This window comes from Oryzias melastigma, linkage group LG15 (assembly GCF_002922805.2).
Source record: "Oryzias melastigma strain HK-1 linkage group LG15, ASM292280v2, whole genome shotgun sequence".
NCBI classification, from domain to species: domain Eukaryota; kingdom Metazoa; phylum Chordata; class Actinopteri; order Beloniformes; family Adrianichthyidae; genus Oryzias; species Oryzias melastigma.
Window position 1 is genome coordinate 11,890,466 of NC_050526.1, and position 25,871 is coordinate 11,916,336.

The 25,871-nt window shown below is 41.6% G+C and overlaps 2 protein-coding genes across 3 annotated transcripts in view; one reads left to right on the top strand and one right to left on the bottom strand.

Moving 5' to 3' along the window:
* plekhh2 (pleckstrin homology domain containing, family H (with MyTH4 domain) member 2) overlaps window positions 1-8,593 on the bottom strand; it is a 34,017-nt gene extending 25,424 nt beyond the window's left edge. Inside the window, exons 1-2 of one of the 2 annotated variants that reach the window (XM_024296869.2) lie at window positions 8,438-8,593; window positions 6,651-6,778 (exon numbers count right to left, since the gene is read on the bottom strand). In XM_024296869.2, coding sequence (XP_024152637.1) covers window positions 6,651-6,773 — 123 coding nt within the window. In that variant the 5' untranslated portion in view covers window positions 6,774-6,778; window positions 8,438-8,593. Of the gene's footprint in view, window positions 1-6,353; window positions 6,779-8,437 lie in introns of those variants that run through there. The other variant, XM_024296870.2, reaches the window with a different exon arrangement.
* Window positions 8,594-8,799: 206 nt separating this feature from the next.
* The window catches only part of thada (THADA armadillo repeat containing), a 129,669-nt gene continuing 112,597 nt past the window's right edge, over window positions 8,800-25,871 (top strand). Inside the window, exons 1-20 of the mRNA XM_024296872.2 lie at window positions 8,800-9,379; window positions 9,459-9,568; window positions 9,643-9,770; window positions 9,853-10,001; window positions 10,642-10,674; window positions 10,762-10,810; window positions 12,715-12,908; window positions 13,011-13,105; window positions 13,591-13,814; window positions 13,883-14,583; window positions 16,000-16,154; window positions 16,235-16,390; window positions 16,464-16,565; window positions 16,643-16,766; window positions 18,784-18,929; window positions 19,039-19,261; window positions 19,329-19,464; window positions 19,551-19,687; window positions 19,776-19,907; window positions 20,743-20,909. Coding sequence (XP_024152640.1) covers window positions 9,307-9,379; window positions 9,459-9,568; window positions 9,643-9,770; window positions 9,853-10,001; window positions 10,642-10,674; window positions 10,762-10,810; window positions 12,715-12,908; window positions 13,011-13,105; window positions 13,591-13,814; window positions 13,883-14,583; window positions 16,000-16,154; window positions 16,235-16,390; window positions 16,464-16,565; window positions 16,643-16,766; window positions 18,784-18,929; window positions 19,039-19,261; window positions 19,329-19,464; window positions 19,551-19,687; window positions 19,776-19,907; window positions 20,743-20,909 — 3,234 coding nt within the window. The 5' untranslated portion in view covers window positions 8,800-9,306. The remainder of the gene's footprint in view (window positions 9,380-9,458; window positions 9,569-9,642; window positions 9,771-9,852; window positions 10,002-10,641; window positions 10,675-10,761; window positions 10,811-12,714; window positions 12,909-13,010; window positions 13,106-13,590; window positions 13,815-13,882; window positions 14,584-15,999; window positions 16,155-16,234; window positions 16,391-16,463; window positions 16,566-16,642; window positions 16,767-18,783; window positions 18,930-19,038; window positions 19,262-19,328; window positions 19,465-19,550; window positions 19,688-19,775; window positions 19,908-20,742; window positions 20,910-25,871) is intronic.

Sequence of the window (25,871 nt, forward strand, 5' to 3'; positions counted from 1 at the left end):
AAAAAGATAAAGACAGAGTTTATGATCTCATCAAATCAATCAAACTAAAGTTACAGTGATTTTGGATTGAAGAAATTCTTAATTTGCTTGATTTAAAACTTTCTTTTTATCTCTGTTTTTATTGTAAAGCACTTTGGCACCCTGATGACATTGTAAACAAATAACTATACATTCATTCATTCTTTGAAACATTGACTTCCTATTACAGATGGACGATCCAGATCGGTGCCCCCAAGCTCCAACAACTTGCAACCAAAACTGATGCATTACCTAATCTCTAACTTTATGTTTATGACCCCCCCACCCCCCGGCTTGTCTGTGATTGTGTGCATGGAGACAAGAGTCTGGGCCAACGGTCTAATAGGAGATCATCATTTGAAATTGTATAAGCCAAGTTGAACAGTCTGAAAAGAATACTCGTTAAATGGAAAGCAAAAGTTTTTTTTTTGTTTTTTAATAACGCAGTTGAAGCCACCACTTAAAGGGGGTGGTGAAGTCTATGAGATTTTTCATTTTATAATGAGATGACCAGTTTCTGGATGGAGTTCCTAAAAGTTTCCAGGAAAAGGAAACAAACACACACATGAAAACACTATATCATCTATATTCCTTTACCAGTTTGATATACATAGTGGGTCTTTTTCTGTAACGGTAATGATCACATTAGTGAATGCAGCAGTTTTCATGTCCAAACTGCTGTGAAAACCAAGAACTCCAGCGTCTCTGTGCGTGCAGTGGGTGGAGAACGGCGTGACTGCTGCCCAGTTTTCCTCTGAACTTTTTTGGAGTTCAGACTCAGCCACACCCTGCCAGACAGCCTCGCAGTTTCCACTGCGCAGGATTTTCTGGACCAAAGTTGACAAACGGTGGTTCTGCGGCCACTGTTCCATTTGTCATTCTAGGGAAGAAATTATTCAAACGTAATAAAAAGAGAGGAAATGCAGACACAATCTGTAAAGGGAAACTCACTGTGGGAGCATCAGTGTGGACATAGAACGCCTACAACTGAAGGGACGTTGGTCAAATAATCATGTGCTGATAAAACCCAACAAATTGGTGGAATTTGTTGCAGGCATATCTTGAAATGACTCTTTGTCCAAGAAAAACAAAATTGAGATGAGAGTGAAATGGACATCTCTCAAACATCCCCTCTCGTCTGTATATAGATCGACCACAAATGACAAACCACATCGGCCTCTCAACAACGCATATAGCATCTGGCACAAAGCAGCTGGTTAATTACAGGGCATGGTTCTGTAGACAACATCTGGAGTCGGCACTCACAGTCTCATGCTCACACCACAAAAAGTGAGCTGCAGTTTGATCAAGGACATCAGATCTTTGTTTTTCTGTAACTCTGCGTGAACAGGACGGCCGGAGACCCACGGTCAGATAATGTTTCTCCTCCCTCAGTCACCCCTGCAGCCAGATCCCGAATCCAGTTCGACCTCCATTCCTGGAATTCCACAACTGGTTCTCTGTGGCCAACCTCCCCCTGAACTCCATCCATCCATCCTTCCTCCATTCAGACCAAACAGCCAGCTCACAAAGCCTCTCTGTAGGCCGGGAGCCACAGTGCTGACCTCGTCATATAATCACTGGAGTTAGAATGCCCGCACAGCAACACCCAAAAGTGTGAGATATTAATCTTACACATACTTGACACAGACTCCAGTGAAAGGTGTTGACAGGCATAAGACACATATGAAAAGCTTCAAACCGATCCAAACACACAGAAATGGACAAACCGGAAGAGAGACGTGATACTAAGACTCGAGCACCTTTTATTTCTGCTCCTTCGAGCAGCAAAATCGTCAAGTTTTTCTGCTTCTCCTCAGTTCAGTTTTTGTGCCTTAGTTCACAGTCAAGTTTCCATTTGAGCGGACACAACCCTCATGTGTCTCTGCAGCTTATTGTCTTCTCACTGGACATGAGAGATTAAAGAAAAAAACATTCAATAACACCTGGAGGACTGTTGCTTCGAGCCAACCGGGAAAAAATGTTACTTAAAAAAGCTGAATTCTTAAATAGTGAAGTGTTCTATAGATGACTCGTCCTTAGAGTAACTTGAATGAATTCTCTATATCTTTAAATGATGATCTTTAAAGTCCCACTCCAGTCATCTTTGAAGTATTGTAAAAGATTTCCAGTGGTCTTTTAATTATGATTATTCGCTTTTTAACTAAAATGAAAAATTAAAAAAAGTAATTTTCTAGGACATAGTTTCTGCAGAGTAGCAGGAGTTCATTGGAATTCACCTCTGAGTTGTGGGCGGGACTGTTAGTATGGAGTAAGCCTGCCCCAACTTACCGTCATCCATCAGTAAACACTTTCTCCCGCTAACTTACAGCCCCAACCAAACATTTCTAACAAAATGTTGAGCAATAATGGATCTAACCAGCTGTACAGTTTTGATCCAGATTCCAGCTCAGATGAGGAAAATAAAGACATTCATGGATCTAGTCATCTACAGGTGGTGCTAGTGATAGACAGCAAACGGGAACAGGCCAGACTATTTTATGCTTAAACTTCTTTACATTTTGTCTTGATGCGGGTCTTTAAAGACCCAACAATAGCTCCCATATTGGTCATTGATTGTTGCACTGGTAATGCTAGGTTTGAGGTGCTGTAAGCTAGTGGGAGTAAACAGAGAACTCTTACAACTCAGAGTTGAATTTTTGATGAACTCCTGTTGCTCTATAAAAACTATCTCCTAGAAAATGACAGAATTTTTTATTTTGGCTAAAATTGCCATTATTTATAATTAAAAGACCACAGTTTGTTTTTTGGGTTCAGGTTTGGATGAATGTGAGTGTATGAATGTGTGTGTGAATGGGTCTGTCTGTGAAGCGCTTTGAGCCTTCAAAGGAGGGTAGAAAGCGCTATACAAGTATACGCCATTTACCATGTACCATTTTTGGAGGTGAAAGTGATAAAACAGCAACTGATCTCCTCAGAGAAAAATGGTTTCTAAAATATCAGGAATTATATAAACGTGGATCAATTCTGATATTTGTCTTGACACATTCTTAACATTTACTTGACATGAATGAGTTCTTGTGGAGGTTGAAGTTGGCTCCAGCATAGAGGATGTGACACACATGGCCTTTTTGTTTCCACAAAGAGCTGCTTGGTTCTTTGTGACAGTAGAAGGCTCTATGGGCCAAAACCAACATCCCTTCATTTCCCTGCATTTACACACACAGCCTGACTTTTTAATGATAACTATGCATTATATCATGAGACCTGCATAAAGCCACATGCACACTCCAAAGAAGTGACTGCCTCAGCCTGCAAACTCACTTCCTGTGAATTACACACATGCACATAATATTTACTAAACTGGGCATTTCCTCCCCTGGGTGGTTCAATTTTAGCACAAGACTTCATTATTTTTTTCTTTTACTGGTCTCTATTTTCTTTTCTTCAGTTCTTCATTTGAGCTTGCTAGGATTTTCTAAGAATCAAGATAACAATATGTTCATAGTAATCTCCAACAACTATTTCAAACTAATAGTTCATCAACTGCTACGGACTTTGCTATAAATGTTTCACTCCTCCTCATCCGTTGATGAGCTCATGTTCATAACGAGATATTGGGGGATTTTGGAGTCACGTTCCTCCGCCCCAGTACAGCTTTAAAACAACAAGTGGTGCTCGTGGGAGCCAGGGCAAAGGAAAACACATCAGCCGGGAGTCTGAATGAGGGAATTGGAGCGTCAGCGGGCTTTGAAAACCAGGAGACAGGTCACACTGCAACACGCCGTCACGCCAGCAGCAGCTGAACTTCTAAGCAACATTATGTGGTGCAAAAACAGGAGATTCAAATGAAAAAAAAAGACAAATCTCCACAAATAAGGCAAAAATTCTGAATTAAAGGGATAACTTCAAACAAAACAGAATAAAAAGTCCAGGTTTCATATCCCTACACCATCATCCTGTACATATAAGTAAAGTTTTGATCTATTTTCGAAGCATTTCCAGTGGCCTCTGAATTGTGGTTATGCCTGTGTCACTTTTCTACGACAGAGATTCTACAGAATGGTAGTATCTCATTAGAAATTTACCTCTGAGTTCAGGGTGGAATGGTTGGTGTGGAGCCCCCCCCCCCACCACCATTGCAGAGTGGAGAAGGGTACTTGTGACCCACTCACCCTATTTTCTACGTCACAAATAGGATCTTTTTCAAAGTACAATATACAAAGTACATCTTCTCCTGAGTCAGCAGTTTAAGCAAAGCTGTCCAGACTTCCCTCTCACCGACCACTTCCTCCAGCTCCTCTGGGGGGACCCTGAGGTGTTCCCAGGCCAGCCAAGAGAAGTAATCTCTATAGAGTATCCTGGGTCTTCCCCGGGTCTTCTCCAGTGGGATATGCTTGGAACACCTCCCCAGGGAGGCGTCCAGGAGGCATCCAGACCAGATTCCCGGTTCATCTCAACTGGTTCTTCTGGATGTGGAGGAGAAGCGGCTCTACTCCAAGCTCTCTCTCTGGTGACCGAGCTTCTCACCGTATCTCTAAGGGAGCGCCCAGCCACCCTCCAGAGGAAGCTCATTTCAGTCGCTTGCTCTTTTGGTTATGACCCAGAGCTCATGACCATAGGTGAGAACTGGAAAGAAGATCAACCGGTAAATTGAGAGCTTTACTTTCTAGCTCAGCTCCCTCTTCACTACAACAAACTGATACAGGAGCCACAAATGGTGCTCCGATCTGCCTGTTGATCTCACGCTTCGATCTTCCCTCACTCGTGAACAAAACCCTAAGATATTCAAACTCCTCCACCTGAGGCAGCAGGAGGGGTTTAAGTATCTTGGGGTCTAGCCTTATAGTAGAGTGTCCACCCTGAGACTGGATGGATAGCTGTGAGTTCAAATTACGAACGAGTCATACCAAAGACTCTAAAGATGGGACCCAGTCCCTCCCTGCTTGACACTCAGCATGAAGGGGTTGGATTGGGGTTAAACCACCAAATGGTTCCCGAGTGCGGCTGTTTGTGCAGCTCACCAAATGGGTCGCTGGGTGACCATTTGGTCAAATTTCACACACCTAGGTGCGTGACAACTAATGGGACTTTAACACTCCACCCACCCAGAGAGGACCACAGCCACAATCATACCAATGGCCTCTCATCCAAGCCACTTCACACTCAGCCACAAACCACCCCAATGCCTGCTGGAGGTTCTGACTTGATTAAAGGGCCTATAACATGCAACGTTTTGAGTTTTAAAGTGTATTATAATGTAAATTCATCAGGAGAAACAACCCCAAAACAGTATTTTTATCCAGTCATATTGGAGCATTCCTCTAAAACCATGAGCACCAGCCCCTCCAAATCCACAAAAACAGGTGGGTCCTCACATCGTGACATCACAAAGTGGGAACAGCCCCTGCCGAGAAGAGTCTTCACTTCTAGGCTAACACACACACCCACTTTCTCCACAGAGCTAGCAGTGATCGGATTTTTGCAAAATTTTGGATGTTGTTTGTTTTCATGGGTGAACCGAAGACACCCTGCCGAGGTCGGCTCTAGGATGACGTCATGAAATAGGCGGGACCCACAAGAACTGAAAGGTGGAACCTCAGAGATCAAGCCATCTTACGTCCGGGGAGGAAAAGGAGTTCACGAAAATAACTCATATATCATTAAAAAAAATTCTTTAGTTTGCAAAATGTAACATGTTGTTACATATATGGATATAGTTTACTCTGAAAGGCTTAAGAATAGTATTATAAGGGCCTTTAAGCCAACAGGACAACATCATCTGCAAAGAACAGAGAGAAAATCCTGTGGTCCCCAAACCAGACCCCCTTTGGATGCACCTAAAAGTTCTGTCCATAAAGCAAATGGGAACAGGCCTGACTATTTTATGCTTAAATTTATCCACATATGTCGCCCGTTTTAATCAGTGAGTCTTTAAGGAGGAGTTTCAGGCAAAAGCACTTTTTTGAAGAGTCTTTTCATATTTATTGATCCAAATTTGTTTGTCAGAATCCTCCAATCCCCAACAATAAAAGCAAATGTTGAAATAACTCTCAGTTCACTCAGACACAGCGAAAGAGCTTCATGCGTTTTAGTTTGGGTGAAAAATGAAGCTCTGTTGCAAACATTGCTACACTACATTTGTTTTTACTACTGATGAATTCTGGTTGCATCTGATGGTTAGACGGTATTTTTTTCCTCAGTAAAGACAGTAACGTTTTTGAGTGAACTTCTGCAGGTTTCCATTCAGCAATGATAAAATGTGGAGAACTCACGGGCAATAAAAGCCCACTAAACATTAAGAAAGTGCTTTTTCAACCACTTTCCAACTCCCTCAGACACACACTCGTGGAAGTTTCTCTAAAAGAGCTTACTTTAGAAACGTAATTGACGGGGGTCAGTGCCGTCGTGTAGCAGAACCCTGTGGTCCAACGGTCGTTTACATCAGAGCTCTAATCTGCATCCCTCGGGAGCAGGTCCACATCGAGGCCACAGAGCAGTGTGGGCAGGTCCGGCAGCAGACAGCTGCTGTGCCCCCACCAGACAAACATCACAGCTCTCCTCCTCCTCCTGGACTTCTGAAGATTCGCTTTGGAGCCAAATCTTCCCAGAGGTGACTTGGAAAACAGTGTAGCACAATACATAATGGGACATAAGTGCTTCAAACCAACCTTATCTGCTGTGAGTTCCCGGATCTTGATGATCTGGACTCTAAATTTCAGAAGCAGCGTCTCCAAAACCATGCACTTCTCCTTCCAGTCCTCCTGGCTCATTGACTCCTCCCCCTCCGCCATGTTGCCTTGGTGTTTGAAAAGCACACAAACACAACAGTAAAACTGGGATCGTGACTGTTTTAGCCATTTATCCACATCTCTGTCGGTATTTTCCTCCACTGGGAAATACTTCACATTGAAATATACAATGAATGTTCTTTTGTAAGCATTTTACAAACTTCACATGACGAGTGATGGTGTGCAAAACAGACAAACACAGTACAGAAGGTTTGCTGTTCGACAGATGTTTTGCCCCCAGCGAGCACCTGAAATGTTCCAGGGCTGGAGCACTGAGGAAAACATGACTGCTGTTCCCAAACATGCAGACACCCTCTCTGGGTCAACAGTTTAGCATTTTTTTTCCTTTTTTTCTTTCCAGGGATTCATCAAAAACAACACAAAGAACAGAAGAGAAGCGCCTCTAATAGAGAAATGAGGATGGGGGTATCTGAGTTTCTCCTCATCAAGTAACAACCTCTCATTACCAGCCCGGCCTCGTCTCAAACACACTGTAAACACATGTGGAGGAAGATCACCAAGTGTTCTGGTTCTGGTGCTGTGGTAAACAGGGAGTAGGCGGGAGAGAAATGAACTCTCACCCAGCAAGACATGAGGAGCTATGGAAAGAAGCGTTTGGGTAAACATTCAACACTTAAAGAGCCATTCTGGGTTATTTCTTAATGTCTACAACCCAGTGGAATCATACAGTCTCACTTCACCCTTTAGAAAAGGCACTCATTTGTATTTATGGTATTGTTACTGTTATAATAAATATACATGAAGTGTTGTCTTTTGGCATTAATAAAATACAAACATTAAGAGAAGATGGCTTTTTTTAATTAAATAGTTTTATAACGTTTGGCAGAAGTTCACATGACTTCCTTTCAAAATAAAAGACATTCTATGCCACAAGGGATCATCTCAATGCAGCACATGTGGTAGAAGTACTATCGTTGCAATGTAGTAGTAGTAGAGTAATAGTGTATTGTCATTAGTGGTTAAAAAAAAACAACACTATTTTTGTGTATCGCTGTCAAAAAATTGTAAATCTAACAAACCATAATTAAATCAGAGATAAAACAGTGAACATTGTTGTGTATTTTAAACAATAAGGTACATTGAAAATGCTTTGTTTTAAAAAATCTGCCTTAATTTTGGTGCGTAAATGAGTTGAATACAATTTGAGCTAGTTTACCTGCCTTTTTTTATAACTTAATGACTTGCTTTTTTTTATTTTTAATTAAAGCACATTTGCCCTTGTTTTCCTTTTTCCTTTAATGGGGGGGGGGGTAAACTTTGCATGAAGAGTTCAGTTGTTTATAAACGTCTATGTTGTTTCCCCTATTATTTCTAAAGAAGGTGTTATTAAATAAACGCATTAAGGTTGGTGGAAAAATTTCCGAGCTTTTTTAAATGGACCAGCGAAGCCTTGAACGCAACACTACCATCCAAGAAAAGCCAGAATACTTTCTAGAAAGAAAAAAAATAACCATTAGTCGTGATGGGCACTTTATGTTGAAAAGTTGGCGGACTGCCATTCATGCGGATTTGTTTTACCACAAATGAGTAATTTGGATATATTTAAGCCTTCAAACGCCGGTCAGAAATATTCCTCAAATAAACAGTTGTCTTTTTTTTTCTTTTTTACAGACCAAACATTTTTTTGCTCTGTTTAATCAACTTACCAGACGACTACCACCTTCTTAGATGAGTCTTCATGTCATATCGTATCCAGCCGTCGCGTTTTCACGTTAAATAAAAGCAGAAAGATGTTATTCACTAGTAAATAACGGTATTTTTCTGACTGTCCCCCAGCCTTTTATTTCAGCTCAGCAAAAGTTGGATAGGATAAAGTTTTTTCAAAGGCGGGCCTTCATGAAATCTGACCAATCATGTTTTAAGAAGGCGTTTCTGTTTTCTGAAAGTGTAATGAGTTTGATTTGATTGACGTGTAGGGTTCACCAATAGAATTCCGGAGCGCTGCTTTATGGGAAGAACTGTACAAGTAGGCGGTCATAAACAGATAGCAGGAAGTGACGTTTGACTCGTGCGTCTATAGTGCTTCGTGATAAAATTAATTCAGATTAAAATGTGGAGATTTCCATACAGTTACTGTTATTTTTTTGTAAAATCAAGCTGTGGTTCAGGAAATTTTAATTTTAAAGAAACACCGCATTGTAATACGTATGTTTGGTAGCTGCCGTTTCGTGAATAATCTTATTCTGAAAATACTACCGGAAACAAATGACGCTATCCGTTTTCGCATGTGGAGAAACCACATGCTGACTTGGAGTGAACATAAATGATATTTGTTGTAACACCTCTGTTAGCTTTCTGCTCCTGGTATTTTAAACAGTTTTTAAATCAAGTTTAGCTGTATTTGACTTGTGTCTTTAACGGACAGTCTGTTTCATGCAGCTAGCTAATGTTAGTGTTAGCAGGACTTTGACCAAAGTCTCATTGTGGTTTATCGCTGGTTTGTCCCCTTTTTTTTTTTTTACTGAGCTTGAAACATTCCTTGTGGAAGACTGAGGTTTTTCCATAAAGCAGAACCATGGTGGTGAAGAAGAAGGCTGCCAAGGTAGAGGCCGTGGTGTTGGATGAGGAGAAGCTAAACAAGCTGATAGGTAGGAAGGTTACCCATGTCTTTGCAGACACAAAAATGCATGAAAACACAACCGTGATGAAGCATTTGTCTTTCTGTAGCATCTCTCTGTATCAGTGGAGCAGATGAGGAAGTGATGCAGGTTGCTCAGAGTCTGCAGTCCTTCCTGCAGCTCACAGATCCAGTGCAGCAGGTCCAGCTCATTAAAAAAGTGGGTCCACTCACAGGTAGAGGGAACACACTTTTTGTTGTTGTTGTTTACTTGTTTTGTTCCTGCTGAATCAGACAGGGTCCCAGTTGGAAGTGCTGACAGAGGAGCACTCCGATGACATTTTGGATGCTTGTCTTCACACTTTATCAGTGGTGTACACCACTCTTCAGGCTAAGAACCCTCTGCGACGGGCTATTGCCAGGTAAATGCAAACATAATTGTGTTTCTCTTACTGTTATTAGGCTGCTCACACTTTTGGATGAACATCATGTCCGTGTCTCCAGTGCTTTAGGTTCAGTTCCTGTGTGGCTTGAGGAGCGGGCCAACAACAGTTTGTGTGGCTGTTTGTCTGACTGTATGAACAGTTCGTCTTCAGACCGATATCCACAGATTGTTGACATCATTGCTGCTTGTCTGGATGGTTTCCCTCTCGGTGAGTATTTCTAACTGCTACAGAAACTGAAAGTAAAAAAAATACCTTTAAAAACCCACTTCAAGGAAAATGGTGTTTTGAACATGTTCTTGTCGTATTTTTCTTACAATTAATGACATATATAATGAAAATTACACTTGAAATTGCATTTCTGATGTTTTATTTTCAGATAATTGAGAATCAGGAGCAGATTAAAAATGTAGTTTTAAAAAAAGAGTGTATTTGTGATGTAGAAAATGCTCCAAACTCTGCTGCACTCTGATGCATTCAGTTGTAGACAAATAGATCCAGTGAACTCCTTGTTTTTCTCATCTGAGCTGGAATCTGGATCAGAACTGTACGGATGGATAGCGGAGCAGGATAGAATGTAAACAAAGAGTTTACAATTGTGGGTGACGGGAAGGGGGAGCGGTGTTGTTCCACATCAGCAGTTCTCCGTACAATTCAGAGACGAATTTCTAATGAACTCCTGCTGCTTTGCTTGATTATTATGAAAACAATACGTTTTTTAAAATTTTGGCTAAAAGTGTCATATTTATAATTAAATACTTTGAAATACAATTAAATATTGATTAGAGTGGGTTTTTGACATTTAATTTTTACCCCTATTAAATAATGACTTTTGATTGTATTTTTCTAGGTGAAAAGTGCATCAACAGGCTTTTACCTGAAGGTTTGTTTCCACCTTAATTTAATCCACTCATGAAGAAGGCTGCATTTATAATATCAGGTTGTAATTTCTTAACTTTATTTTTTTTAGTGCTGAAGTTTCTTCACAAGGTTTTGGAAAATTACCCTCAGCAAAACAGGTACAGAAGTTCCTTTTCTTTCACATGTAGACGTGGAATCATGCAAGTGCTGTAACACTATTTCACCATCTTTAGTGAAAGTGAAGGAGTTTTTTCTCCACAGTTTTTGTGTAGCTCCTGTATTAAAGTGGAACATCAATTAGTTACTAAATCAGGTTTACACAACTGGTGAAAATTTTAGAAAACTGATGTTTTTGGTTGTTTTACTGGATACTGATTACTGTAGAGTTCTGTTTTACTCTGAAAGGAAAAGATGGTTAATAAAAGAAATTGGAGAAATCCTGGAATCAGTTGTGGGTTAAAACACTCAATTAAAGAAGAGAGACGGACCATCAGAAGATGGATACATTTTTGTTTGAGAAATTCCAAAGAAAGCCCAGAAAATCACCAGAACAACAAACACGTTTCTGAGCATCTGCATGATAGACGGCTCACAGCAGCACAGCTTCCAGCTGCTTCATGGTGGATTTTGTTTGCAGATTCAGTTTTAACTGAGAAGAAAATACTTTGAGCTGCAGGATTTACAGGACGAGCTGCAGTGAGAAAGTTAATAAGAATCAAAGAGGATTTTCTAGACCAAAAAACTACAACTGAAGACTGAAAGAAGATGCTCTGGATCCCTGAATCAAACTTTGAAATCTGTTACGTCACCAAAATCTGTCTCAAAAAGGTGAAAGGATGACTCCACAGTGTGTGACATCAACTGTCAAACATGGAGGAGGAAGTGTGATGATCTGGTACATCCAGAGTTGTCACTTGTATAGAGTGAGAGTCCTGAAGGTTTCTGCAGAACGCTGTGGTCTGAGCCCAGTTGGTCATTAGCTCCTGGGGTTGGGTATCAATACAAATTTCCAGAAACGATTCGATTCACCAGAGCCTGGATCGACTCACATACTGTAAAATGCGTTAGTAAAATGATGAGATTATTAATAGGGTACAGTGTTGCATGGTTTCTCAACAGAGAGGTTCTAACAAAAATGCTGAGATCATTAACATTGTAAACATTGTTCTGTTTCTCCTGGAGGACGTTTCAGTTTGGACACTAGGTGGAGATCGCGCTATACACTTTTTTCAAGAAGAATGAGCAAAAAACTGTGCTTTAGGCCACAAATGGTTTCTTTAAAAAATATTTCCTTAGAAGAGTTTTAAAAATTCCTGCCTGTGAGTAAAAAGAGACATTCATGTAGTCAGGAATGTATGTTTAGATCTACCAAGCGTTAGCATTAGCCGTCCTATGGCAAATCCCATTAAACGTTAGCATCAAGCTAGCGGACTTTGGCTTTATTTGCTAAATCGATCTATATTTTAATGAATCGATCAGTGATCTATTAAGCTTAAATCGATTCAAATCGACTTTTATCAACCCAGCCCTGGTAGCTCCCCCTACAACAAGAGAAGAACCAAAAGCATAAACCCAGGCTTTGCCAGAACTTCCAAGGAACAAAACCTTGAAAACTCGGAGAGTGTGCAGACTTGAAACATATTGATGCAAGAAGACCAGGCTGCAGTCGTGTAATGCTGGAACTGAAAGTCCTTGACCGGAGCCAGAAGTCCACCCATACTGGTCAAAACAACTTGATTTTAACTGGCTACGCTAACAATTCAGTTTTTTCCTGTTTAGAAGATTCTGATATCAGAATCCATCATGTCTGCAGCAAAGTCCTTCTCCATTGATCTGCTTTCAGATGGATGTTCAGCGGGTAATCTGTAAAAGATCGAGACTTTGATAAATGAAAACTTTCTTTTTGAAGCTCCAGATGCTTATTTTTGTATCCATCTTTAAATTTCAGAGTGAAACAAACATCAGAGTGAACAGTTTACAGTAAAACACTGGAAACAGTGGAGATCCTGACAGCTTTAACCCTCTGTGTTTGGATCTCTGCTGCCCCCTGCTGTTCTCTTAGGGGTCTTTCAGGCCGTCACGTCGCCCAGGCCCAGCTCATGCAGTCCTGCCTTTGTGCGGTGAAGACCTCCATGCTGGTGCTCCAGAGATCTCAGGACAGCTTGAGTTCAGCTCTGCAGGCAGAACGCGATGGCAGCAGACTGGAGGACACACTCTGCAGCCTGCTGGGATGCTACATCCACATCCTCACTGATGGTGGGAACCAAATGATGTTTCAGACAAACAGTGGAGCTTCTCTCTGAATGTTACTCACTGAAGACATGAACAGACGGATGTTGTGACTCTTCTCTCCTTCAGAGGAGTTCATCCAGTCTGTCCAGAGTACAGCTGGGATGGCAGTGGTGTTGCTGATCCGGTCCGTCATGGGGGCTGGAGAAGGAGTTGCTGCTGTGGTCAGTTTGTGTTCAATCCTTGATGTATAAACTTAAAAACAGTAAGAATCAACAACATTAAAAAAGGTCCATTGTCAGCATCAGCAGTGCTATTTGTTGCAGCTGCAGTTATTGTTTCTGTGAGAAGTCTTCTCATGCATCCATTAACATCTGTCTTGCTGCAGATGTTCCAGTATTTCTGTCTGATTGTTGGTCAGTTTATTGTTCTTTTGGGTCTGAGAGGAAAGAGACAAACATGACAGAAACTGGAACATCTGCAGGAGGACAAAGAAGCAGGTTAATACCTGCAGCGACTAGAGAAGAAACTGAAACTAATGTGCATATTTGTGGGTTTGTGTGTGTTTATTTGTGTGCAACTTTGTGTGTTTGTTTTCATTTGTGTGCAACTTTGTGTGTGTGGCTTTATTTGTCTATTTCTGTTTATGTGCATGTCTGTATGTGTGTGTGTGTGTGGGGGTGTGTGTGTGTGTGTGTGTGTGTGTCAGGTGTGCGGTTTGCTCCTCAGCTCTGTTCCAGATTTGGCTTCAGCTCCTCGGTTCCTGAGACGCCGCTGTGAGTCTCTCTGCGGTGGCGTGCGCCCGTCGGCGGTGTCCTTGTTCCTCTGTCACGGCGCTCTGGCCATGCTGAGTTGGAAGAGCGCCCCCCCAGGGCCGCAGTGGGAGAGGCTGCTGCTGCTGGTGCCGGACACCCTGCTGGGTTTAGACGTCAGGTAAAGCAGAGCTGTAGATCCGGGTCAAACCTCAGAACTCCTGGTCTCTGTAAACCCTCTCTGTGCAGTGTGAAGGAGTCCAGCACCGCCATGGTGGTGGCTCGGGTTCTGACTCTGTGGAGTGCTGCAGCTCTGGACGGCCTGCAGGGGGAGCCGCGCCTCCTCTCTCCCAGCCTCCGGGACTCCCTCAGTGGAGGATCTGACCTGCAGCGCCGCCTGCTGGAGCACATCTACTCCCACTGGGAGCACCCGCTGGATGGAGTCCGCCATCAGACCCGTTCCCTGTTCCGTAACCTCCTGCTCCTCCATCAGCACGCCAACCCGTCCCTCCTCCCCCCACACGAGGACCCGTACGTCAGCCAGCTCACTCACAGCCTCCTGGGTCTAGAGTGGCACATGAGGGGCAAGTACGGCTCTCTTAGCTGCCTGGTGGAGCTCTACGGGGCCAAGCACCTGCTGGACGTTGATCCACAGCTGCCGGCCCGTCTGCTGGGCTTGATGGGCGACCAGACGCTGGCCCCTTACGCCAGCGACCTCCTGGAGAGACTGTTCGTGAGCCACAAGGCACAGCTGGCGGCAGAAACCGAGGACTGGACGGAGAGCTGGCATCAGACGTGGGTGAGCCCGCTGCTGCTCGTGCTCTGCGGCGCCCGGCCGGAGCAGACCACCTACACTCTGGACTACTTCCTGCCCAAGCTGCTGCGCTGCAGCCCCTCCTGCCTGACGCACATGGTGCAGGTGCTGCAGGACACCCCGCCCTGCTCCACAGGTACCGGGTTCCTTCTATCTAAGCAGAACTAATGTGTTTTCAGATTAAAGGAATTGAAATAAAGTCCAACAGAATCCAAATTCTACAGCTTCTCTCTAGCGTAAATCGATGCTCACTGCGTTAGCAAATATAGACCACAATGCATTGTGGTTGAACAATTTTTACAAATGTAATTTTTAAATCAACTATCCACATTTTTCTCTTCGGAACACAGTAGAGTGACAAATAGACGGCGTGAAATGTTCATATTGATTCTATTTTTATTTAGTAAAATCAGTGACATCATATCGTCGTTTAAAAAACAAAAGAAAAGTAGTGAGCATGGTGTCCGAAAGACTTTTAAAAACCAGGTCAGTAGATAGTCCCGCTCTATATAGTTTATTAATAGTTGGGGATTAGGGTGGGAATTCAGACACAGCCAGTGTCTTCAAAGCCGGACGTCACTCCCACTCGATGACATCATCAATAGTCGCCAGTAATCTATGTTAGCGTTCGGAAATAAAAACCAACATCTGTTTTATAACTTTTAAAGGTCCTTCTAAACCAACAAGACATTACTTACATTTAAATGTAAACTTCTGTGCTTCAGAGCACACGCACATGACAGGGCTGGGTGATACTGAGCATTTGATGCTGATCCAATACCGGTCAATATCACTGATATTAATACCAATATCGATATTTTTTTATATTTTTATCTCCGTGAATGTTTTTTTGTAAGTTTCCCTGTTTTAGTTACATGACAAACATAAAACAGTATCAGGACAATATTTTTTTTAATTCAACGGAAAATAATTTATCAAGATAAAAACTTCTAAAAACTAGTAAAGTGGCATTACCGTCGATAATGCTAGTGTGAAGGCTTTTTGCTGAAAATAGTCGCTGAAAATGCTGAGGGCTTTTACTGAAAATTTACTGACGCAATTTACTTTAATTGCTGAAGGGATTTGCTGAAAGTGCAAAAGTAATTTGCAAAATGTTACACTTGCTAGTAAATGTGACATTTCATTAAAGAACTACGAAAGAGTGCTGAAGTTGACCTAGATTTCCTAAAATTTTGTAAACACACGGTACATAATACATGCACATTTTGCAAAGATATTTAGTGTTCTTTAAATATGAGCTCAACTCCAAATTAGCCCAAAAAATCTTAGTAGATGCCAAAAAGTAACAAGTAACTTTGATATAAAATAAATCTTAATGTTTAACGATAAAAAAAACAACTGGTGGAAATATAAATAATTTGTAACTTCTTAGCTGTTCCTCAGTCTTTCTATTCGTCAGAAGAATCATTCTTGTTCTGATTTAAGTTATTTAATCTAAAGTATGGGGCTCATTCTTTGGGTCCTACCTGTGCTGCAGTGGACTGGCTTTAGTTCTGCTTGTGCTGGACTCACCTGGTGAACTCATCTGCAGACTCTTCAGGCAGCAGGGGTCCCTTGGGGGCGTTGATGACCTGCTTACGTGCGGCGAGGGCTCAGGGGGTCACCCCGCCCTCAGAGCAGGCTCTGTGGGGAGGCCTGGTGCCCCTCCGTCTGCTGCGCAGCGCGCTGGTCCACAAACACGATCAGGTGAGTTTGCCGGCCGGCGCCGTCGGAGTCCACGCTGGGGCGGGTGTTTCGTCATCCGGGCGGGTTTCTGTTGTCTCCAGGTGAGGATGGACGCTTTGGGGCTGGTGTGTGAGAGCCACCGCAGCACGGAGGTTCTGACTCCACACGAAATGGAGCTGATTCGCCACTTCCTCCCCGCCAACCTCAACAGCCAGTCAGCAGGCGTCCGGCAGCAGACGGTCAGCCTGCTGAAGAAGGTGAGGCTCTCCCGTGACGGCAGATTTACGGCGTTCTCTGAGAGCAGCAGGTGAGTTCTGCTCTGACCCACAGATGCTCTGCAGAATGAAGGACAGCTCTCAGCTCCTGCAGAAGAAGCTGATCCAGGAGGCAGACCCGGAGCAGAGAGTCCAGGACTCCCTGCACCAGTACAAGGTCCAACTACAACTCTGCATGTCTCACAGACCCACAGAGGGAAGCTCGGCTTCTTTAATGAGAGGGTTTCTCTGCAGGAGTTTCTGCGCTGGCTCTGCGTGAGCCTGCTGGACACTCTGCACCCCGGAGCTTCCTTCTCCAAGTGCCTCATGTCCCTCCATCTTCTGGGGCTGCTGGGGCAGTTCTTTACCTTCAGCACTGGTAAATGTCCATGTCATCCTCGATCTAAAACCTCTACAGAGGATTCTCCTCCATCTGACTTTCTATTCCACATTCATCCACATTTGGGTCATTTTCTTAAAAGTCAAGTTTAAAGAAAATGGTTTTTAACATGTTCTTGTAGCATTTTTATGATGAGGGATGACATATATATAAAAAATGTAAGATCAAAAGTCTGATTTTTACATATTTCTTTATTTAAATTGTTATGAACCGAAAAAAAATCATTTAAAAAGAGCTTTTTGTGATGTAGCTTCCTGCTCCAATCCATTCTGATGCAGACAAAGAGATCCATGAACGTCTTTGTTTTCCTCGTTTGAGCTGATCAAAACTGTACGACTGGATAGCTCGAGCCATTGATATATTTTACTGGATTGGTCCTGGCCTGTTCGCTGCTATAGACAGAGACATGCACGTGCATGCGCTCCAATGCTGCTGTTTCTATGGAGGACAGGCCGACATCAATCACCTAAATCATTCTAGCTCTCTCATTTCTAAACCGATTTTTATAAAATATGGCTCAAATTAAAGCTAGGAAAATTATTGATCTTGTGGTATATTATAATATTTTGTCATCTATAAAGATGAATCCGTAAATAGAGTAAGAATTGGGCCTTCTACTGTTACAGTAGAAGTCAAATGAACAGCTTCTAAATATCTGAGTTTTGATTTTTACTCTGTACTAAAATCAATATATCTGAGTTAGTAAATGCTTGTAACCCAAGACCAGAAATGAGGGAGATTGATGAAGTTCAACAGCATGAATGGCTGACAAAGTTTAGTAACAAAGTCCTTTCCCTATTAAAAACACCTTAAAGTGCTATAAAAAACACTCTCTACAACATTATTAAATGAAACTACAACTGCTATTATTTTTGGATTACATACATGGTAAATAAATCTCAATTGCTTCAAAATTCACCTTCAAATATACGATTTCATAATATGAATGAGGCTCCAGTTAGCATCTTTAGCTGATGCAAGAAACATATTTTAAACTTAAGAACATGGATGAAAACATCAAATACATCTGCCAAACTGTTAAGATGTTAAAGAAGCTCAACAGTGACGGCTTGTATTTAAAAGAAATATGTGTGAACTCACTTATACTTTGTTACCAAAAAAAAAAAAAAAACCTGCGACCGACAAGAACGTTTAGCTTCAGAGGCTACGTGCTACTTTGCCAGCACAGCTATGTGCATCTTGATCCACACACACTTTACATGTTTTCAACATGAATTTCAATCAGTTTTTGTTCTGGTTGCACATAAATACATCCAAAAAACATCAGCCATCTTTTAAAACATGAAACAATAAACAAATATACAAAGAAGATCCAAACTAGCATGGTACTTGCGAGTTGCTAGCACCCACTTTAGCACACAGTTCGTGGTTTCCAGCCTGATTTCTCTGTTAAAATGTGATTCTTGTCCTGTGATGATTCCTCTCCATCGGATTATTTTGTTGTCATGATTTTTGCAGTTGATTGCAAAGCACTGCGTCTCCTTTTGTGGTTCTTTGGGTACTGATTCGGACCTCCTCTGTTCATCACTCGAGAAGACTCGATGCATAGTGTTGCTGCATGTCTGTCACGTACGGGCCGATCCAGTAATGTATTTCGATGGCTCCAACACTGATCGCCATTTTTGTTGCACCGCTAATTTTAGGTTGTAAGCTAGCAGGAGAGCGCATAAACATGCAACTCTCAGCATCAGGGAGGGGAAGGGGGGCGGGTTTGCTCTTCACCAACAGTCCTGCCCACAACTTAGAGGTGAATTTCAAATGAATTCCTGCCGCTCTGCAGAAACTATGTCCTAGAAAATGACAGGTTTTTAGATTTTGGCTAAAAACAGCAGAATCTTAATTGCTTGGAACGTTTTTACAATAAATCCAAAGATAATCAGACTTAAAGGTTTGTGCAGTTCTGTATTCTTTAGAACTGGATCAGAATTCACTCAAAATTCTCACCTGCATTCCCTCCTCGCTGGCTGTCTCGCAGACCCGGATGGTTTCGCCCTCGGGGAGGTTGTGACTCCCACACAGGCTCAGAACGTCCTCTACTGTGTAGCCAGCAACTTCCTAGAGGTCAAACAGCTGGCCTCCGCCCTGCTACGTCAGCTTCCTCCACCAGCTGTGGGACTGCAGGTATTCTGCCGGCTGGAAGTGGAAGATGACATTTATTTTCATATTTTTGCTCAGATATCTGGTTCTGTTTGTTGAAGTTTCTTCATTTTGATCTCGTTTGTATGTTTAGGAGGTGGACAGAATGCGCTGCGTTGTGCAGGCGGCTCTGGACCTCAGTACCAGCAACAAACCCTTTGACAGCGTCACCGCCGCCCACCTGCTACACCTGCTGCTGCACCAGCCGGACCTGACCGAAGCTCTCGTGTCATGCTCCCAGGAGGAGGAGCTCCAGCTGGCCTCCCCTCCGGCCCGGGCCTCTGAGGCCGTCATCCTGGAGCTCAACACTCTGGCTGGTAGGAGTCACAACCCCGGCGGAGTTAACATGCAGACTGCATCATGTAATGGGGTCTCTGCTTGCAGTGGTTCAGTTCTTGCTGCACCGTCTGCAGTCGGAGGTCTCCAGAGCCGAGTCGTCTCTCCTGCAGGCCGCCGCGTCCTTTCCTCTGTACGGCCGGGCTCACTGCATCACTGCGGTCCTGCAGCACCTAAACACACAGTAAGTCTCTTCTAACTGCCTGTTCCCTCCCAGATGAAAGCCCTAGGACCAAAGCTTAATGCTTTTTGTCTCTGGGATGGTCTCAGGAGTTTGACTCAGACGCAGCAGTGGAGATCTCTGGTGTCTCAGCTGATCGCCGTGTGCTACAGGATGTCAGATGTTGTGTTGCCTGTAGTCCAGAGCTCCTCACCTGAGGGGCTCATCCCCATGGATACAGAGTCAGGTGACCCCAAAAGACCCCTTTACCCTCACTGTGTGAACCCACTTTGAAGAAACAGTTTTCAGTGAAGGACTTGTGTTCATTTGGACAGAAACCTCTGAAGGTCTGCAGAAGATCCTGCAGGAGATTCAGCCCAGAGACACCAACGACTTCTTCAACAGCGCCAGAGAGTTGGAGAGCAGTCGGCCAGATGATCGCGCACAGAGAACCACTCTCAACACAGGTGAGTGACACAACAGCATGACAAACCGGGAAGAAGCATGCTTTGACCGAGTGCAGTACTCCTAGCATCCTGAAGGGGGAGACATTTACTCTATTCTAGTGCTTCTGTCGTGGAGTTCACAAAGACACTTAAATACGGTGGCCCTGAAGGACAAATCACTCAACACAAACACATATTAAAGATCACAACAACTAAAAAAACATCACATTTGAGAAATTCCAGAATCCAAAACATAATTCCAAAAATGAAATGTATAAAAATGAAACAGGATGATTGGATAAGGACGTTGGTTCACTTTTGAAGTCATATGTTGTGATATTTTCATAACAAATGTTCCAACAGAAGATATTTCTTTGAGTTTCTGGTCACAGTTGCTGCAAAAAACATTTGGTGGTTGTTTAATCAAGGCTTTACCACAGTTTGGGTGAAACATCCTTCTGCTTTCCCTCTGCTTCAAAACTCAAATGTCATCATCCTATCAGTGACATCCCATAATACCTTTTCTGTTTTTGTTCTGTCTCATTTCTTAAAGTTATATTTAGACTTTTTTTAAACTAATTTAGCTTTTAGACATTTTTTCTTCATGTTTTGGTTTCTGGAATTTTGTTTTGATTTCTAAAATGTAATTTTGTTTTTATCATCGGTTGTGTTTTTTAATTTTCATTTAACTTGTTTTTGTGTTAAGCGTTCTGTCAATGCGATCTGCACTTCAGGGCCACCGTACTCAGTATTTTATTTTACTATGACAGACCCATCCAGTTGCTGTGGAACTTCTCATATTTTCTTCTGAACTCATAATCAGATCTGTTGTCTTTTTGCCTCGGTGCTGCTGCAGCGTCAGGAGCCGAGGGCTACAGAGTGACGGCTCAGATGGTGCTGGTTTGCTGCTGGCGGAGCATGAAGGAGGTGGCCATGCTGCTGGGACAGCTGTGTCAGAGTCTGCCTCTGCAGCACGCCGACGGAAACGACCACGCACACTGCGGCCTCATCACAGAGGAACAGGTGAGAGCCACCGTCCCAAATCACTGATCTCTGTTCTCTCAGTCCTCAATGAAGACAGCTGAATGGAGGTCAAAGGTGAACTAGCTCCAACTCTAAGGACACTTAGCATTGTTTAGCTTCTCCTTCAGCTCTTTCGTCTTCATAAAACATCATAAAACTCAAACACAAGCTGAGATAATTCTGATAGGACTCATGATTTCACCAAACGCTGTTTAAAGGGAGCTGAAGACTCTTATTGTGAAAATATCAGGGGGGGGGGGTGGCATGTTTAGGGATTTCATTTTGACCATTTAAAGTTGTTGTCAAATGAGATGTCTCAGAAGCCTCATCAGGTACTACTAAAATCCCACTTGAATTATCTTTTGATCTGCTATAACGATGAGCCTTTTTATCCAGAATCAAAACACCTGCAACTCCACCCCCTCTTCCCCTCCCCACTGCTGAGGGGATGCTGGAGGCTTGTGGCTTGCCAGGTTTATTTATCTTTCACAAATATGCTCTATTTCAAACTGCATTTTTTTCATTTGCTCATAATTCACGACAATTTGAATAAAAATATACGTAAAAATGCAATTTTAATCTTAATTTTCTTTATATATGTGTCTTCAGTCACCAGAAAAATGCTACTAGAAGATGTTAAAAAAGACCAATTATTTTGGAGTGAGTCTTTAACGTTTCACGAAAGTAGTTCTGTTGAGTCGTTGACAGCTGTCTACTAAAGAAAGTTATCTTTTTTTATCCTTAGTAACATGGCAGGAAGCTGAAGATTATTTACTGTCTTTATTTCTAATTTATTGCTAATAAAACTTCAAAGGTAAAAAAAGATCTCATGAAGTCTGGAATGACATTCAGCACTGCTGTTTTGTTATTTAAGTATCTTGTTGTGTTATTTTCCAACAAGCTTCATAAATGTAGCTCCATTTACTGGAATGACTCCACAGTTTCTATTATACTCATGGATAAGTAAGTCCACCACAATCATCCTTTTCCTTCTGCTGAAACATCTCTGTTCTGCTGACATAAAGGCAAAAAAACACATTTCTTTCCACATTAAAGTCTGTTTCATAAAGAAGTTAACTGTAAAAAAAAAGGGGGGTATATTTTCTCAGCTCTGTCTCCCCCTGCTGTCTGAAACTGAGAATGCAGATTTAGGTCTTAGCCCACTTTAACCTCACATCTCCCATAACATCAAATCCACACAATCCTAATCAGTAAACAGGGGACACTGGTATTTATTAAAAATGCAGTTACAACATACAATATTGGCAGCTTGAACTTTGTTACCAATGGGTTGATGTCTGTCAGAGAACATCTCAATTTCAGGGAAATGCTGCGTTCATATGGTGTTGGAATAATTTAAAAAATGATTGTCCGACTTGGAAGTCACACAAGTATTGGAAAAATCAACAAATCTTCAAACACCACATGAATACATCTTTCTGCGCCTGAAGAAAGGTAAATATTTTTTGTAGTGCGCCATCTGTGGGGAGACGCCTGAACTACAGGGAAAATAGATTCAGTTTGGCGGGCCAAGATAAATGGTTTAACGGACCGTATATGGCCCCTACACCGTAGTTACGCAGTTGGAGGTTCTAGTGCTTAGGCGGGTTAAAGGAACAGAGAGACGACTGATGGGAGGTGAAGAGTTGGGTTTGATCCACAGAGCCGGGAGTTTATTTATCTTCTAACTGACCCAAGTAGATGAGAGTGAAGTTGATGAGAGATTCGGGATCATGTGGGAGATGGTGCTGAAGATGCCCTCAGATTGAGGAGGATGATGATGAAGAGGGATCCAGAGTCTGTGGTCAGGAGGAGATCACTGCAGATCACTGCAGATCACTGCCTTTTTAATGTTGGGTGATGAGAGTTGTCACAGATTAGGAGAAGACGAGGAATGATTTAACAGATGCAGTTTTTTTGCAGATTTATTTTTAATCTCATTTGCATCATTATAACACAGAAATAAATGTTATGGATGTTTTGAAATGGCACAAAATAAAAGTGTTTATACATCTCTTTGGATGCTTAAAAACTTTTTTACAAACCAGAACAACACAGTGTTGCACCATTAAAGTAGCAAAACATCACAAATAGAATATAATCTCCTTGTATTTGTATTAACAAAAAAACAAACCGGATGATTTGTACCTAAAAATATACTTAAAGTAATACATAAAGTAATGATACATATATTTCCCAAATATTCTTTTTCATTACAATTTTAACATTTAAATGAGAATTTTTTAATCTTATATCCAGACGATTTCCTCACTTAAGCAGCTGCATGTTCAGCAGAGAAATGATTAAGATCCAAATGTAAATTAAAGGACAAAATACATTTTTACATTTTTTTATATTATAGCCTATAGAACTGCATTGGCCTGGGTTACACCTCCTCATCCTCTCAACTCAGTTCTCCCCAGCCATGGACCGGTTCTGGTCTGTGGGACAATTGATACTGAACTGCAGATAAAAAAAAAAGACTTTAATGTATTCCATTTTATTTGTTATCTGATTCTGAAGTAAGTTTTATTCTCTCAACCACACCGGACTCGTATCAAGTCACTCGGTCACGAGTCGAAAATCCATCCGCTAATTTTTTAAAGCGGCTGAACTGACTGATAAATGGAAACTTCCACGCTATCAATGTTAACAATTCACATTCATGGTTCATTTTAGTGACCCTTTTTTGTAGTTCTCCATTACACCTTAAAACTCAGACATTTTTAGATTAAAACAAAAACAAAAACATAATACACGTGTTTGGATCACGACAACAGAACTTTTTAATTTTAATTTTTAATTTTAAAACATTTAAAATATTAGGGCTGGAAATTGATAAAAAAAAAAAATAATCACAAACTTGGGGCAAAATTAATCGCGATTAATTGCAATGAATTTTTTATTTCATTACAGCATTTGCCAACCACTTAGTTGCGAATAATCACAAAATTAAATGGACATGACATGACGCGCCGGACCATGGATCAAATAGTCTAAATAGATCTAAACAAAAAAAAAGATTAAATTATTAAAAAAATAACCATGTTATAAGTGGAAAACCACCCAGTGAAGTGTTTTAATGAAGATGACTGCGCCGCTTAGGAAAAGAGAAAGACAGCTGCTCCGAGTCATACGATAATTTGCGTTAATCATAATTACTTAATCGCATGGGTTAATGCGTCAACATGCACAGCCCTAAATATAAATATATATATATATATATATATATATATATATATATATATATATATATAAAAAAGTTTCTAAAACATTCACCTATTGGTTTCTTTTCCTTTTCGTTGCATAAAAATAGAAACAAATATAATAAATGTGAAGATTGGACGGTAATATTGACACATCATGGTGACCATCAGAAATGCTCTCTCAGGATTATTTAGAAAGTGTTCGTATGGATGCTGTTTCACAGAGAAGTGAGGTGAGTTTGTGTCTGCGTGTGTTTGTGACCCCACACTGGGAGGGTCTTCAATTAACATCCGCTCTTGATATCACTGCGCTTTCATTTCAGGCGCGACCCTGCTGCTTTAATGAGCGCGACGCTCCTCCTTTTCCACTGCATTCTTTCCAAATCACTTCCATTACCAGCAGGAAAACACACACACATCACAGCGGCTCGTACACAGACTCAGTCGCTCAGGAATAGTTGTCTGAGTGGTTCAGGATGTGCACATCCATAATAACAAGGGTTGCAGACGCAGGCGGTGTTTGCAGTGTGGGGGGTGCAGCGTGTGTGTTTACTTGTTTGTGAGTTTACACTGAGAGAGAAAGCAGAGCAGGATTTGCTGAATGGTCTGTTTCTTATGTTTACTGTGCTCTATAGAGATTACATAACCGGCTGGTGACAAGGTTTTAATTAGAAAAAAATAGAAAAAGTAAAATGTGAATGTTAAGAAATGTCTGTTCTTCTCTTAAAGACGTTCAGGCTAGTTTAAGGTGTGAAATCTTTCACTTTGCTAGCTCTACAATGTGATGCTAAAAGCAGGTCAATGATGGACACGTATAGTTACAATCATTGACTGTATAAGAGAACATCCATGGGGTTCCAAACAGGAAGTACCTGCTGGGTCCAAGAGAAATAAAAATATATTACTCAGTTATTCTATTTTTCAGAAGAACCTTTCTTGCTCTGATATGTTTTTTTTTAAATGTCCTCGATAATCCTAATTTAAATCCACTATATATATATTTTTATTGCAAGTTATTCAAGTTATTGACTGACCAATCAGATGTCTCAAAAACGGATCATGTCCAAAGTTCTATAGTGTTTATCACCATTTTCTAGTACTTTCCTTTTCTACAATTCCAAAATCGAGTTCCCTGGAAATTTCCCAGAAGTCTTTTATATGCATTGATGCTCACAACATTGCTGAATACAGACCACAATACATTGTGTTTGAACAATTTTTGCGAAAAAAAAAATAGTTTAAATGTATTTTTTCGTAAACTGTCAAAGTTTTCATTATTAGATCATAGTGGACTCATAAATAAACATCGTATTGATTAGATTTCCACTTTGTGGAATCGATGACGTCATACTTGCTGTTTAAAGTAAAAAGTAGTGAGCATGGTGTGCAAATTGTTTTTAAACACTATGGCTGTAGATAGTCCTGCACTCTTTAGTTTTTTAGTAGTTATGGATTAGTGTGGGAATTCGGTCATAGCCAGATTCTCCCAAGCCCACTTTCAAGGGGGAGGGGTTTGTCCTTCCAACAAGCTCCCTGCTGTTCAAGCTGATTTGGTATGTTTGTTGCTCTGCAATATAAGTTGCAGCAGCAGCAAATTCCTAGTAAAAAAGAAAACAAACAAGTTAGAAATGAGCACAAGATAACATCAGGTCAATAATATCAATAACATAAAATGGTCTGGAGGGCCGGATAGAATTACCCCAAGGGCCGGATTCGGCCCCCGGGCCTTGACTTTGACACGTGGTATAATTCAACC